The sequence below is a fragment of the Thunnus thynnus genome, chromosome 11, assembly GCF_963924715.1.
Source record: "Thunnus thynnus chromosome 11, fThuThy2.1, whole genome shotgun sequence".
NCBI classification, from domain to species: domain Eukaryota; kingdom Metazoa; phylum Chordata; class Actinopteri; order Scombriformes; family Scombridae; genus Thunnus; species Thunnus thynnus.
Window position 1 is genome coordinate 13000378 of NC_089527.1, and position 13915 is coordinate 13014292.

The window sequence follows — 13915 nt, forward strand, 5'->3', positions numbered from 1 at the left end:
CTTATAATTAACTGGCAACTTCTTATTGGTGAGGACTATAAGATATACTGGAATGTAAATAGCTCATTTTCCAAGAAGACAGTTTTTAGGTATTTATCTAAAATCATGGACACCACTGACATCTAATCACCATAATTGTTCATTACATGTTTACTTTGATGCATATTAAGATGCAGATCAAATATGTGTACTGTAAACATTTATTTATTATTAAAATAAAATATTTAGAGGAGTGTTCAGCCTTGACAGAGGTATGTTCTCTCTTAGTGCTTTCTAATATTACTTGGTTATATCTTGTATCATAATTCAGACATGATAGGCCAGAAAATCTGACTTTTGTTTGTTTGTTTGTTTGTTTGTTTTAAGACTCTGAAGTATTGTTTGAAAATGTATGTGCTATATTCTGGATATGGTGTATATTGATTTGTAAGGGGATAGTTGTATGCACAACAGACTAATAATAGTCACATGGTGCATACAGTGAGGTATGTACATGCATAGAGATATACACATATTTGTCTAGCAGCTACATACAGTTGTTTACAACAGTTTGTACATGTTTGCTGCACAATTTGAATATAAACTTAATACGATTAGTATGTATGCCTATATATGATCAGTCTATGTATTGGTATCAGATGGTTATTGCACAGGGAATTCATTCAGTCATTCATTTATTGATTGTATTGTACATGTATCCTGAGATTATTTCATGTTCTTGAAAACAGAAAGTCATATTCAGTTTCACATGACAATTGTCTTCTTTAAATTTTTAGCTAAAAAAGCTTTTAGCTAATAGCTAAAATAAATAAAATAAAATTAACTGAAACAATACTTTCTTAATGCAGAGATATTCCACTGTAAAACACATCTTGCTTTACTAATTTTAACATAATGTGCACTGCAAGTTGTATAATGGAGAATATTAGATATTAAGATCATAAAAACATGGTCAGGACATTGATAAGTGAAAGTCAGATACTGATAGTGCCTGCACTTCAGTACAGAAGTGGCGGACTGTCTGGGATGCTGAGGAGTAAAAGACATTCCTACACAAACGATCAGACACCTGAATAAAATGTTCATGAGTCATAATGAGATATAAATAACCTGGGTGTATTATACGTCATATCCTGTACGGGGTCATCTGTGTGGTTTATTAAGGATCTAAATATATAAATGGTTTATGGTACAATGGATATGTTTAGTTGGCCAAGTATGTTTATGCATACAAGGAATTTGACCCCGGTTTAGTGGCTCTCAGTGTACTCACACAAAATAACAACACAACAATCTTCAGAAATATACACAAGGAATGACTATGTACAAGTGGAACCATTTTTGTGAACTGTAAACAGGATACAAATAATGCAAAGAAGTGAGGAGTGCTGAGACAAATATTAAATGGCAAACAAAAGAAATTACTTTATATAAATATGGTAGGTGGTTATGTACAGTATATACAGCCTGTTCAGATATACAGTAATGAGTACACGTACTTATTATTTAATTTTTTATTTTTATGCATCTATTTTTGTTTATTGTCAATGTAGCCTCGCTGCATCTGCTACTATGTTTTATTGTTGTTGTTTTTTTTGAGGACTGCATAATCAGTCTTTTAAGTTGCTTTTGAAAACTCACTTTTATCATAAGGCTTTCTTATAATCTTCTTTTATTGATTTATTTTATTACATACAGTCATTTATTTTATATTTATTTTAATGATATATATGTGTGTATCTGGCATTGTATTCTATCTTTTGTTCATTTTATCTCTGTCTTGTAAAGCACTTTGCAATTGCTTGTTTTGATAAGATTATTATTATTATTATTATTATTATTATTATTATTATTATTATTATTATTATTATTATTATTATTATTATTATTATTATTATTACTGTAGTTTTCTAAATTAAGTTTTTTTAAAAAGCAAAAAAAAAGAAAAGCTGGCAGTGAACGTCTCTGGTAGGAAGCTGGTGTGTCCCACAATTCTCTCGAGCCTGTGAACGCACCAGTTTAGGTGTCCTTGTAGCTGCCTGCAGAGAAACAGTAACTGTCAGCAGCAGCGCAGCTGTCCTTCACTGCTGGAGTTATTGCTCTCATGCTAAGTTTCAGCGTGTCAGAGACCGGACACAGTTTTAATGCTGCTTTAGGATTTATCGCGTCTGTTGTGTCTGTTCGGTGTTTTTAAACGCAGCCAGTGTAACAGCCGGGATGGACTGTCGTGTGTTGTCCGTTCAGAGTCATGTTGTCAGGGGTTACGTCGGGAACAAGTCGGCAACATTCCCGCTGCAGGTAACAACTAACGTTAACCCAAATCTTTAAGATTCAGGTGGCTGTTTTGTTGGTGTTAAACGTCTCTGCTCAGGCACCAAGAAAGAAAAACAGTTAAAGAGGACAAATATGAAAATGACGACTTCCTGATTCCTATAAAAGGAGTCTTAAATGTGTAAATGTTAACCTTCCCGTTTCTGCTGAAACATCAGAGGCCGTTTACTGATTTTTTTTTTTTTTTTTTTTTTTAAGAATTTATCTACCTAGCTTACAATAGCTGTAAAATAAATGCTAAATATCCTTGAAAACAAATGTGCTGTAATATAATAATTCTGAGTTTCACCATGATTTAGAGGTAGGCTGCCTGTTATTTGCACTAATTATTAACAAAGTACAGAACAGCTACAGGTAGGAAGCTGTGCAAACCAATTTTAAAAGTTTTATCGATATTAATTCAACAGAGGAGGGTGGAATTTTAAAAGACAGTTTTTCAACTCTGTCTTATAACAACAGTCAGGAGCCCAAATGAACATTGAAACTGTTTTTTTTCTTGCTGTAATCTCTCTTCCTGTTCATGCTGACCGTTAGAAGATCCTTTCATAATGCATTTACAATGTAAGTGATGGGGGTCAAAATCCACAGTCCTCCTTCTGTGCAAAAAAATGTATTTAAAAGTTTATCTGAAGCTAATATAAAGCTTCAGCTTTCCAAATTAGTCAGATCAGTCCCTCTTTTTGTTACTATACTTCCATTGCAGCTCAACAGGGAAACACTGTCCAAGGAAACACAAAGAGGAAGTTTTATGCAAAAAAGGCTGTAAATGTGGCAGATAACCAAAATCTTGAACCTATCCTTTAAGTCATGCTCTACAGGATAGTAGGTTGTGCCTGTGTGAAAAGAAGGAAACATCAAAACAACCGTATCAATCTTTTTACATATACCGACATAAGTATTAGAAATATCCTTTTATATCGGTGCTGGAAATCTTAGAAAGCACACAGTAGTTTTTAAGTATTTTGAGTGTTGCTTCTTGGTCTTGACAGAGAAAGTTTTTTGTACCATTTCTGTATGAATCAAACTTTCAACAAGTTTCAATTTGTAAATGCATTTTAGTGAGCACCATGCCTATTTCTTGCCAAAACATGTTCGCTGTATCAATCATACAGAGACAACAATACAAGCTGACAAGAGGATCTCTTTTGAAGTCATTATGTCAAACAAGTTTCATGTCTCTGCAGGTTGATATTCATTCAGTCCCCAGAAATCGCTGAAGAAGGCATCGAGATCCTTATAACAGTATTGAAATATACAATATTTGTGGCTTACAGCTCAAAACAGTAATCCACCACGCTGTTCCTGCAGTTTAGTGAAAGTCAGAAACTCGTTTACAATAGATTTCATTGTTCTCTGTTTTGACAGCTGCTTCATTAATCTCTTCTCAGGTTCTGGGCTTTGAAGTGGACTCTATCAACTCTGTGCAGTTCTCCAATCACACAGGTTAGCTGAGTGCTTTTAAATGGCCTGCATGAGAAAATTGAGTGATCACAAAAAAAAATTCCACTTTCTTAATAATGTAACTTTCTATCTTTTTTATCCAGATATGAGGCTATTTTTTATTTACTGATGTGTTACATGGATGTAGCATCATACAGTAGTTTAAAGGTACACTGTGGAACTTTTGACCACTAGTGGCGCTGTGGAGCAACGTTTTTACCAGCTAGTCATCGTTTTGTTCGTATCTTGCACTTAACCAACACATGCACACAAGGACACATGAAAAGACGACTTCATGTTTGTTATAAGGCTGCAGCAATTAGATGATAAATTGATTAGATGATCTATTGAAAATTAATTGGCAATTATTTCATTCTTAAGCACAAAAATCCCCAAAAGTTTCTCAGCTCAGAGATTTTTACTATTGGTCCTACAAAACACTTTGAACTCTGGGAAATAATAACATTTTTTCATTTTTCACAATTTTCTCACATTTTAAAGACAAAGCGATCAATCAGTTAATCAAGAAAATAATCGTTAGTTGCAGCCCTGGTTTGTTCGGCTTGAAGGAGAGACACAACATGGTTGAGCGTGAAACAGTGAATGCAAACAAAACTGTATTTGCTTACAGGAAGACTCCACTGTGTACCTTTTTTAATTAGGAGGCTTAGGTGTGGGGGCAAATATGTGATGTATAGGACATCATGTACTGAGTTAATCACTGTCTTGTGCTTTTTGTACTTTGACTTGCTACTGTGGAGACCTTGATGAACCCTGTATGCATGGTTTATAAGACTCATGTGATCAGTCAGCCTACAGGAGGGACTCTAGTACTATGTTTAACTCAAAAAGTTAATGTTTTCTAACAACCTTTATCTCTGATCAGTTTATCTTCCCTCTGTTAGCTCCAGATGTATTGCGATTTCATTTAAATTTAATCTGTGGGATTTTAAGGTTGATGCACAGTCAAAAGTTTTTGCCTCTTTACCCAAAAAATCTGCTATAGAACAGTTTAAAAGTTGCTAATTTAATGAATGTAAATTTGATTATAACAATCATCTGATGTTGCCGGAACAAATTCAGTTCTCAGCTTTTTCCTTTTTAAGTAAATCGATTCAGTGTGATGATCAGTTCTCCATTAAATAAGTCATGTATGTGCAGTATTTATAATAGAACTGCAACAATTAGTTGATGAATCGATTAGTCGATCGTCAGAAAATTCATCGTCAGCTATTTTGATAATCAAATAATTGTCATTTTTTAAGCAAATATTAAAAATAAGCTGGTTTCAGCTTCTCAGATGTGATGTTTTAATGCTTTTCTTTGTCATACATGACAGTAAACTGAATATATTTGGGTTTAGGACTGTTGAACCGAACAAAATAAGACATTTAAAGACGTCACCTTTGACTTGGAAAGTATAACAATCATTTTCACTATTTTCATACAACAATTGATCAGTTGATTGAGAAAATAATCGGCAGATTAATCAATAATGAAAATAAGTGTTAGTTGCAGCTCTAATGTATTGTAGCAATAGTTTAAGTCTTTAGTAAGTGTCAAGGAATATAAAGGATTTTGTACTGTTCCGTTTTAAAACATTATAATGACAGTAAATTAAAAATAATCCTGCATAATGTGAAATCATCTAAAGCTGTAATTAAACACATATTAGTACTTTTAAAGCGAGACAAATGTTAATTCTGCTGAACAGAGGCCGCTGTGGCCACAAGAAGCATTTAAAGGATGATGGATTCTCTTTAGTCATTTGCTTTAAAGAAACCACCATTACTTGGCCTGACTGAGAGCGAGTGAAATGGCACCATAAGCAGAAAATAAAGTCAGGAAACTGACTCAGTAATGTCAGTTACACTGTAATATCTAAAATTTGCTAACATTAGCAAACAGTAGCCACCATATGCTGCTGGTCATACCAGACCAAGTAATGCTTTAAACAGCAAAATCCCTGCATGTATTGAAATGAGCAGCAGTGTGTTTTATTGCTGATGAAGTTAGCTTTTCCTTTGAAAGAGAAGAAGGCAATATTTCTTCTTTCAACACGGCCTCGCTTTAAGGCACCGCATTTAGATAACTGAACAGAGCGGTTCAGCAGAGGCCATGAAACAGATTTAGAATGACATTTAACGTACAGCCTTCAGTAACATTATCAGTGCACTATTAAGATTAGCTTACACTGTATAGAATAAGTGCCTACGGTAGTCTGGAGCTGAAATGCGGCACCACCCTTGTTTCCCAGAATGTCTCGTGTTTCTGATGATTCATTTGTTCGTTGAACCAAGTAGTTCAAAATGCAAAGAGGTCGCAGGAGGAAAAATTGTAACATTTAAATAGGAGGAAGTCATTTCTGTTGCAAAATCCTGGTGATCACATAGAGTATAAAGGTTGATGTCAATTGTTTTATATATCATCATCCCACTGATAACCTTTATTATAGTTCTTTTGTAATGTGGGGCAGTAATAATGTTAATGTTATTTGTTAAATTGAAACTTGTTGGCCCGAGGCACCTGCAGAGAGGATAGGAATATAATCTGGGTTCATGCGCCAAAGTATGTGAAGAATGTGTTTTCACCACAGGGGCAGGAGACATTTGCACAGCAACCACTTACATCAATATAAACATTTGGTCCTGTGAGAGAGGAAAGTGGTCGGTCTTCAGCATTTGGACTAAATTACACAACTGCGTGGGGTGTAATCCCACATCTAGTTTATACTAGTGTTTGTAAAAAAAAAAAAACGTTAATACTCAGAAGTTTAGTTTTTCAGTGGAGGCATAAGTACACTTCCCCCTCCAGAGAGCTTTCTGTTAAGTCCTCACTGCAGGAGGTGCACTCGCTGGCACTGAGTCAGGTTTGGGCTCCGTGTGAACGCTGTGCTCCTGTATGGATGTGGTTTGTTTGTGACTGTCCATTCTGTGTCCAATCATTAGCAGTCAGAAGAGCTTTCGGGGGGTTTATTCTAGGTTAATGGTGAAGGGGGGACAAAGGAAGGGGGAAGCTGACAGCCAGGATACAGGCATCCCATTCAGTCTGTTTGGAGGCCCCGTTTGGCCCCAGACAGCACACGGAGGAGGGGAACCTCAGCGGAGGGAGTGAGGGAATGAGAAGACAGAGCACAGAGAAGAAAAACACTTGCATGTCTACTCTTTAGTTTTATACACAGCATGATTTATACAACATTACAGTGTTTTTCTTGGTTTATGTTTCACAAACGTCTTGATTTTTTGTTTCTCAAAGTCAGAAAATGTCTTAACACGTCTGGAATTTTAAATGTCCGCTCTTCTCATTGACACTACACACTATCAAATGACTCAGTTTTCATTTTTCAGAAATGATTTGGTTTTGCCAGCTTTGATCTTCTTTATTTGTGTTTTTGAATAAATCCAAGCAGCATTAAGAACTTGAAGATGTCTTGTCTGCCATTTTCTCTTTTATAACTCAGGCTACGCCCATTGGAAGGGGCAAGTACTGACGGCAGAGGAGCTGAATGTGCTATATGAGGGTATCAAACTCAATAAGGTGAACCACTATGACTACATCCTCACAGGTGAGTCTGAGGAGTGTATCCATGTAGACTAGGGTAAAGAAATAGGAAGCTTAAAAAACAGCGGCATGGCTTATGAACACTTTATGGCCACTTAGTTTTAACAGCAGCCTCAATAGACAAGAATTCAATGCATTTACAACGTACTGCTGCATTTTAAGGGGTGCTGGTTTCTACCAAAAGTTATTGTTATGCTGATCCAAAATGTCTACTTGCCTGACTGTCTGTTTGCTTTGGGCTGCTAAAGACAGATGTGAATTGGTTTGGTCATCAACACATAAAAAATCTGAGCTTACAAGCGTCACGTTTCTCGTTTTTTTACATAATTTGTTGACAGTTTGGTTAACGTTAGCATGCATGTGTGGTTTATTCATGTCAACTTATGGGAAAAAAGCATCAAATGCAATAATGTACAGTAAATTCGTAATAATAATAATAATAATAATAATTATAATAATAATAATAATAATAATAATAATAATAAGCAATTGTAATAATAAAGTCAGATGTTTCTGTTTTACTTTGCTGATTTTATTTTCCTCCTCAGGCTACAGCAGGGACACGTCCTTCCTGGAGATGGTGGTTGATATTATTCAGGAGCTGAAGAAGGCCAATCCCAGCCTGGTATATGGTAGGTGTAAGATTACATTATTTCAGTTATAAATGTGAACTATGAAACTTTATCGAGTATAACTTTTAAGTCCAAACAAAGCTTAAATTTCTGTGTTCTTTTCCACAGTTTGCGATCCTGTTATGGGAGACCACGGTGCTATGGTACAGTAAATTCCTCTACAAATATTGTTATCCTACATTATACACCTGTTGAGTGTTTATAACGCAAACATGCTAATTTTGGACTCGTGATGCACACCATTCAAAAAGTTAACTTACAAAGTGCTATATGAATTCAAACTTTCTACAATATTTGTTTGTTTTCATCATTTTGTAAAAGTAATTGTAAAGTGGTGACAAAAACATGCTTTTGGATAAGAAAATCTTGTGTCTGCTGCCTGCTACAGTACGTCCCAGAGAAGCTGCTGCCAGTCTACAGGGACAAAGTAGTGCCTTTGGCCGACATCCTCACCCCGAACCAGTTTGAAGCAGAGTGAGTGCACTTCTAGTCATCATTAAAGAAAAGAAAAAGTAAATGGAGTATAGTAATAGTAAACAGCAAACAGACCAGCCTGAAAAAGAGAATGAAGGAAAGGGGCTAATTTGCTATGATTATCTATCTAGGAAGAGACATCTGCAGGCAAATACTGTGATATAAGGTGTTAACAAATAATAAATGTTTGTACAGGATACAAGTGAGGGAAAGTGTAAGTTTAACTTTTTTTTGTCATGGATGCATCTGTAACTTCTGCCCTTTTTTCCGTAGGCTATTAACTGGGAGGAAAATCAACACAGAGTCAGACGCTTTTGAGGTGAGTTCAGCACTTCTCATCCTGCCTTATTTGGATTTAGTCTGTGACACCAAGCGGTACAAAAGCTTGAGTAAATGGGACTCCGTCTACTCTCCAGGTGATGGACTTGCTTCATAAAATGGGTCCAGAGACCGTGGTCCTCACTAGTACAGATCTGCCCTCGAAACATGGGGACCAGTTCCTGTTGGCACTCGGAAGCCAAAAAACAGGTAAAGCGCAACCAACTTTTTCCAGAGAAGCGTCTCCTTACTGCTGTTTAGAAGACATTTTGGGATTCAACTCTTTTTTTTTTTTTTGATTTGTCTGCATTTCATGCCAGTTTTTGGTTAAACAGGATAAAAGTACAGCATTGTAATGAGTGGGGATGGGATGTTCTTCTGTTTTCAACCTTACTTTGTGTCTTAGCCTAATAACACGTATAAGGTCATCTACATAAAAAATGAGTTTTAACTATTGTGCCTTTTAATTTCAATATCACTGCCTTGTCTGTCCTGACTGTAGTGAAACCAGATGGGACCAACACCAGTCAGAGAATCTGCATGGACATCCCCAAAGTCGATGCTGTATTTGTGGGTACAGGAGACCTGTTTGCTGCCATGTTGCTAGCCTGGACTCACCATCACCCCAAAGACCTGAAGGTCAGAAACACATAATCAGTAAGCTGAGGAAATCTAATGATGCCAGCTGTATGTAATCAAGTCTTCTTTTTTGTTTTTCACAGGCTGCCTGTGAAAAGACTGTTTCAGTCATGCACCATGTCATTAAGAGGACCATCACTTATGCTAACGGTAGGGTGTGCGTGTTTGTTTATTGTCTTCTGTTTGTGTTTTTTTTTTTTTTATGGTGAAGGAACAGTGTTTGCTCCCCTCTGCTGTTAGTACTGTATTTACACAATCAATAGTAATATGTGAACCAGTAATATACCTTATGTAATGGCCCCCAACATTATATAAAAAAGTGATTGTCAAGAAACACATCTCTATTGATTACTTCACTCTACTTAGTTCGTCATCTCACAGATTTTCTATCGTTAGGTAATGAGTAAAAGTAAATTACACGTAGAAGGAGGCAAACAAGTAATGACGTAACTGTTTCTTATATAGCTACATATTAACAGCCACAACAGTCACATGGACCAGAATTACCCTTTGACTGCTAGGTTGACCAGTAAGCCAAAGTTCAAAATCGTGGTGTTTTCTTTCAACGGTTCTCCTTCTCATCTTTTTTTTCTTTCAGAGGTGGCTGGCCCCGGGAAAAGGCCTAGCCCTGCACAACTGGAGCTGAGGATGGTTCAGAGCAAAGCTGACATTGAGAATCCTGCCATCGTAGTAGAAGCTAAGGTCTTACAAAAGTCTTAAGACTGAAGACATTTTCGTGAACATTCACATCTCGCTGGTACAAATCAGCTTTAAATCTGGGCGATACATGTAGGATCTTCACATCAAAGACTGTCACGTGTCTCTGCCTTATACAGTAGAATCTCTGAGGGTGTACCACTGTGTTTTTCATGAGGAAAAAATTTGATTTGTTGTATGTACATTCTGCACACTGGAATCACTGCCATATGTGTCTGTACTATGGCCTGTGTAGACATCATCTGCCCTAGAATCAAAACAAAAAAGAACATTAGACAACGATGTTTAGGTTTAAAGGTAGTGTACTTGAGTGATAAGTGTACTTGAATCTTCTTTATCATGCTGAAAATTATTTCTTGGTATAAAACAACTCATCTCGGTTAAGAATAGGAAATACACAAAACCAAACGATGCATGCATGATCATGCCTCTACTTATTATGGCTATAATAGTAGGTTAAATGTACTTAAAGTGTGTTTCTCACAAGGCATTATAAGCACATCATTGTTTGCAATATAATCAAAACATGATGCGTTAGGTACATAATGCAAAAACAAAGGGGTTAACAGCTTCTGGTGAAACTATATGTAATAATTGTAATAATAATAACAATGATGTCAGAGTATTTCATTGCACTGTGAATTTTCTGAAATGATTATTATAAAAAGGTATGAATGCATGCAATGTGCTTATAATGAACTTGGGTGTTACCACATTTATACATTCAGAATGGATTATAAGTGCTGAGATATGTAACGTATAACATTGTAAAAAATGTCAAACATCATATGCAATTAGTATGTGGTCTATACGTCTAGTTTCATTACCCCAATTTATTTCATTTTGTTTTGTTTTAGACAAATTGTAACTTTATTGATTATAGTGACTATAGTTGATGTCTGAAATGGTTCTTTTAAACAATTTTCTGGAAATGTTTTTCACCTTCTTTTTTAATTATGCAATGTGTTCTTGAACTAGCAGATGTGTAACATGTTAACATCTCAAATTGAGGTATTTGCACAGATAATCTTTACTATACACTATTTACTAATGATATTTTTTTTTTTTTTTCATTTTTGACTGTTGTCATATCTCAAACAAAAAAGAGTCGGTATGAGAGACCACGCTGTTTAAATAGCCTTAACGCAGTTAGGAAGAAAAAACATTGGTTGTGAATGTTTTGATGTACCAATGTAATAGTCGATCCTCACACATAATGTTAGAAAGTCAAGTGCCAAACTTCGAGCTGCTGCTCTGATATAGAGCAATATGAGAACAGAAATAATAAATTATTAATCTTTTACTGAAAACTGCTTTGATTTTTAATTTAATTAATGTTTTTTCTTTGCGAGGTTTCTTAGATGAGTCTCCCAAGGGTGCAATATTTCTTTTGCTTTTAGGTCTATTAAGTCTGGGTAAAGGAGCATACTAGAGCCTAACCTTGTGTAACATGATGTTTACATGAGGGAACTAATTGTTCCCTGAGGTCATCTTACCACATCTGCATACAAGTGATGACTCATAATTGCCTTTTTTTCCTTCAATAGGTATGGAAGGTACAGACTTGAAATGGAAAAAGTGGAAAAATATGTCATGAATTTTACCCTAAATAGAGAGATGTAAATGTTCCAAACTAATTTACATAAATATTTTGGTATAATATAACATACATTTAAATTTCTAATGTAAAAAATGTACCTCAGAAGAACATAAATGTCTTGTTTAAAAGGGTATTCAAAATGTTGGCTGCTGAACTACTAAAATATGATTGCATTTGATTTTATGTATGGTGGAGATGAAGAAAGGAAAGTCAAACTGGGTGTTTTGACAAGAGTAAAGAAATAAAGAAGAAAGGGAAACAAATAAATGCTCTTAGCTGTCCCGCCAGCTGTATATTGTGTGATTAGGGGCAGGTAACAGCTCTGTTTTGCCAACACTAATCCACAGTGTGACTAGCCAGCATTAACCCAAATAACCAGACAGGCCAATATGTCTACCCGACTGCGACCTGAATGCAGTAAACACACTTAAGAGGACATCTTATTTGTGGGCAGAATCTACAAGCTGAGTGAGAAACTCCAGGTTTTGTTGGGAAAGAGAAGAGATGAATCCAGCAGGATAAAACATAATATCAACAGACATACCAGATTTGTCACACAGAAGGCCTTGAGGCTCCTGCATACAGCGAGTTACTGATCCCTCAGTTTATCTCAGCTCTAATTAAAACTGCAGCTGAGCAAACACACCAGCAGAGGGCTAAAGAGGTCCAAAGTTGATCAAACATGCACACCTATTCAGGGGATGAAAGGACTTTGATGACAGGACCTTGTCTATGTGTTCAGGTGAGATTTTGGAGAAGAGAAGTGTTTGTCTTTTGCGCTGTTCAGTGGTGTACAGTAACTATGTACGTTTACTAATGTACTGTACTGAAGTACAGTTTTGAAGTCGCTGTACTTCACTTGAATATTTCCAGTTGATGCTACTTTATACTTCCACTCTACGACATTTCAGAGGGAAATATTGTACTTTCTACTCCACTACATTTATTTGACAGCTTTAGTTACTTTTCAGATGAAGATTTGACACAATGGATGATATAACAAGCTTCTAAAATACAACACATTGTTAAGGATTAAACCAGAGATTTCCAACCTTTTTGGCTTTTGATGTCTTTCAAAAAGCAGTGTGTAGTCGGGGTCACATCTCAGATGTCTATGAGTTGTTAACAGCTCCTCTATATAGTGATTTTTCCCTCTAAACTTCTCACATGGTTTCATTAGTCAGCATTGACACTATTGTTATCCATATCTTTTTTATTTTTAGGGCCCAACCTGTTTTAAAGCTTTATTCCACCAAAATACTGCTTTTTGTCTAACTAGGAAGTTAGAAGTTCAGGAAGTTCAGGATGAGACTTATATTTCAAAATGAAAACCTCAAAATGTTAACAGGAGCTTACCAGGAATATCTTGAGGTTTGGGACTGTTGACAGACTGTTGACTGTTGACATTTGAAGAAGTTCCCTTGGGCTTCTTCAAATGACACTAAAATTGGTGGGGTTTTTTTTTTTGACATTTTATGGACTAAACAATTTATTGATGAATCAAGAAAATAATTGTTAGTCAAGCCCTAGTTTGAAGTGGTCTTCTTCAAAATAGATGTGAAACTGAAAATGTTTGCCCACAACAACTGAAGAACTAAAATCCCTCCCCTCCTCCTCTGATGAAAAACTTTCAAGTTAAAGGCCAGTATCCACTTTAGATGGGGCAACCAATCACTGGAGTAGTAGCGCTGGGGGAGCTCTTGGGTACATGGCTAATAAAATTAAACATTTAAGCACCAACACTATTTCAGAAGGCATCATACCAAGATTTCTTTGAAGCTCAAGCAACCTGAGCACTCATGTTTTCCGCAGGAAATGCATTTCTAGTTTCAATAAATGTTCAAATGATCCAATATTCCACCAAAAATCAAAGATCAGAGAAAAAGTCCAAAAGCTGAAAACAGATTTGTGTATCTGAGCTTTATCTGTTGGTCCTTTTGAGGGGCCTGACCCCCAGGTTGGGAACCACTGGACTAAAGCTAACTGTGTATAAAGTAGTTCAAACTAGCTCCTAATGATGTCATATATAATAATATATCAGTCAGAGGGACCAAACGAGTACTTTCACTTAAATACTTAACATTTTGCTGCTAATACTTATGTACTTTTACTTAGTTAGGATTTTTCATGCAGGACTTTAATGGAGTTTTACATGCTGTAGTGGTACTATAACTTAAGTAAAGGATATGAATACTTCTTCCAC

General features: G+C 35.9%; 1 protein-coding gene across 1 annotated transcript; it reads left to right on the plus strand.

The window, feature by feature from the left end:
* Positions 1-2023: 2023 nt before the first annotated feature.
* Positions 2024-11422, plus strand: LOC137192482 (pyridoxal kinase-like). The gene is made up of 11 exons (XM_067603217.1): positions 2024-2298; positions 3720-3774; positions 7232-7336; positions 7881-7964; positions 8073-8107; positions 8353-8438; positions 8712-8757; positions 8855-8966; positions 9259-9395; positions 9479-9545; positions 9994-11422. Exons 1-11 carry the CDS (start codon positions 2218-2220, stop codon positions 10113-10115), a joined length of 930 nt encoding a protein of 309 aa, XP_067459318.1. The 5' UTR covers positions 2024-2217; the 3' UTR covers positions 10116-11422.
* Positions 11423-13915: the final 2493 nt, after the last annotated feature.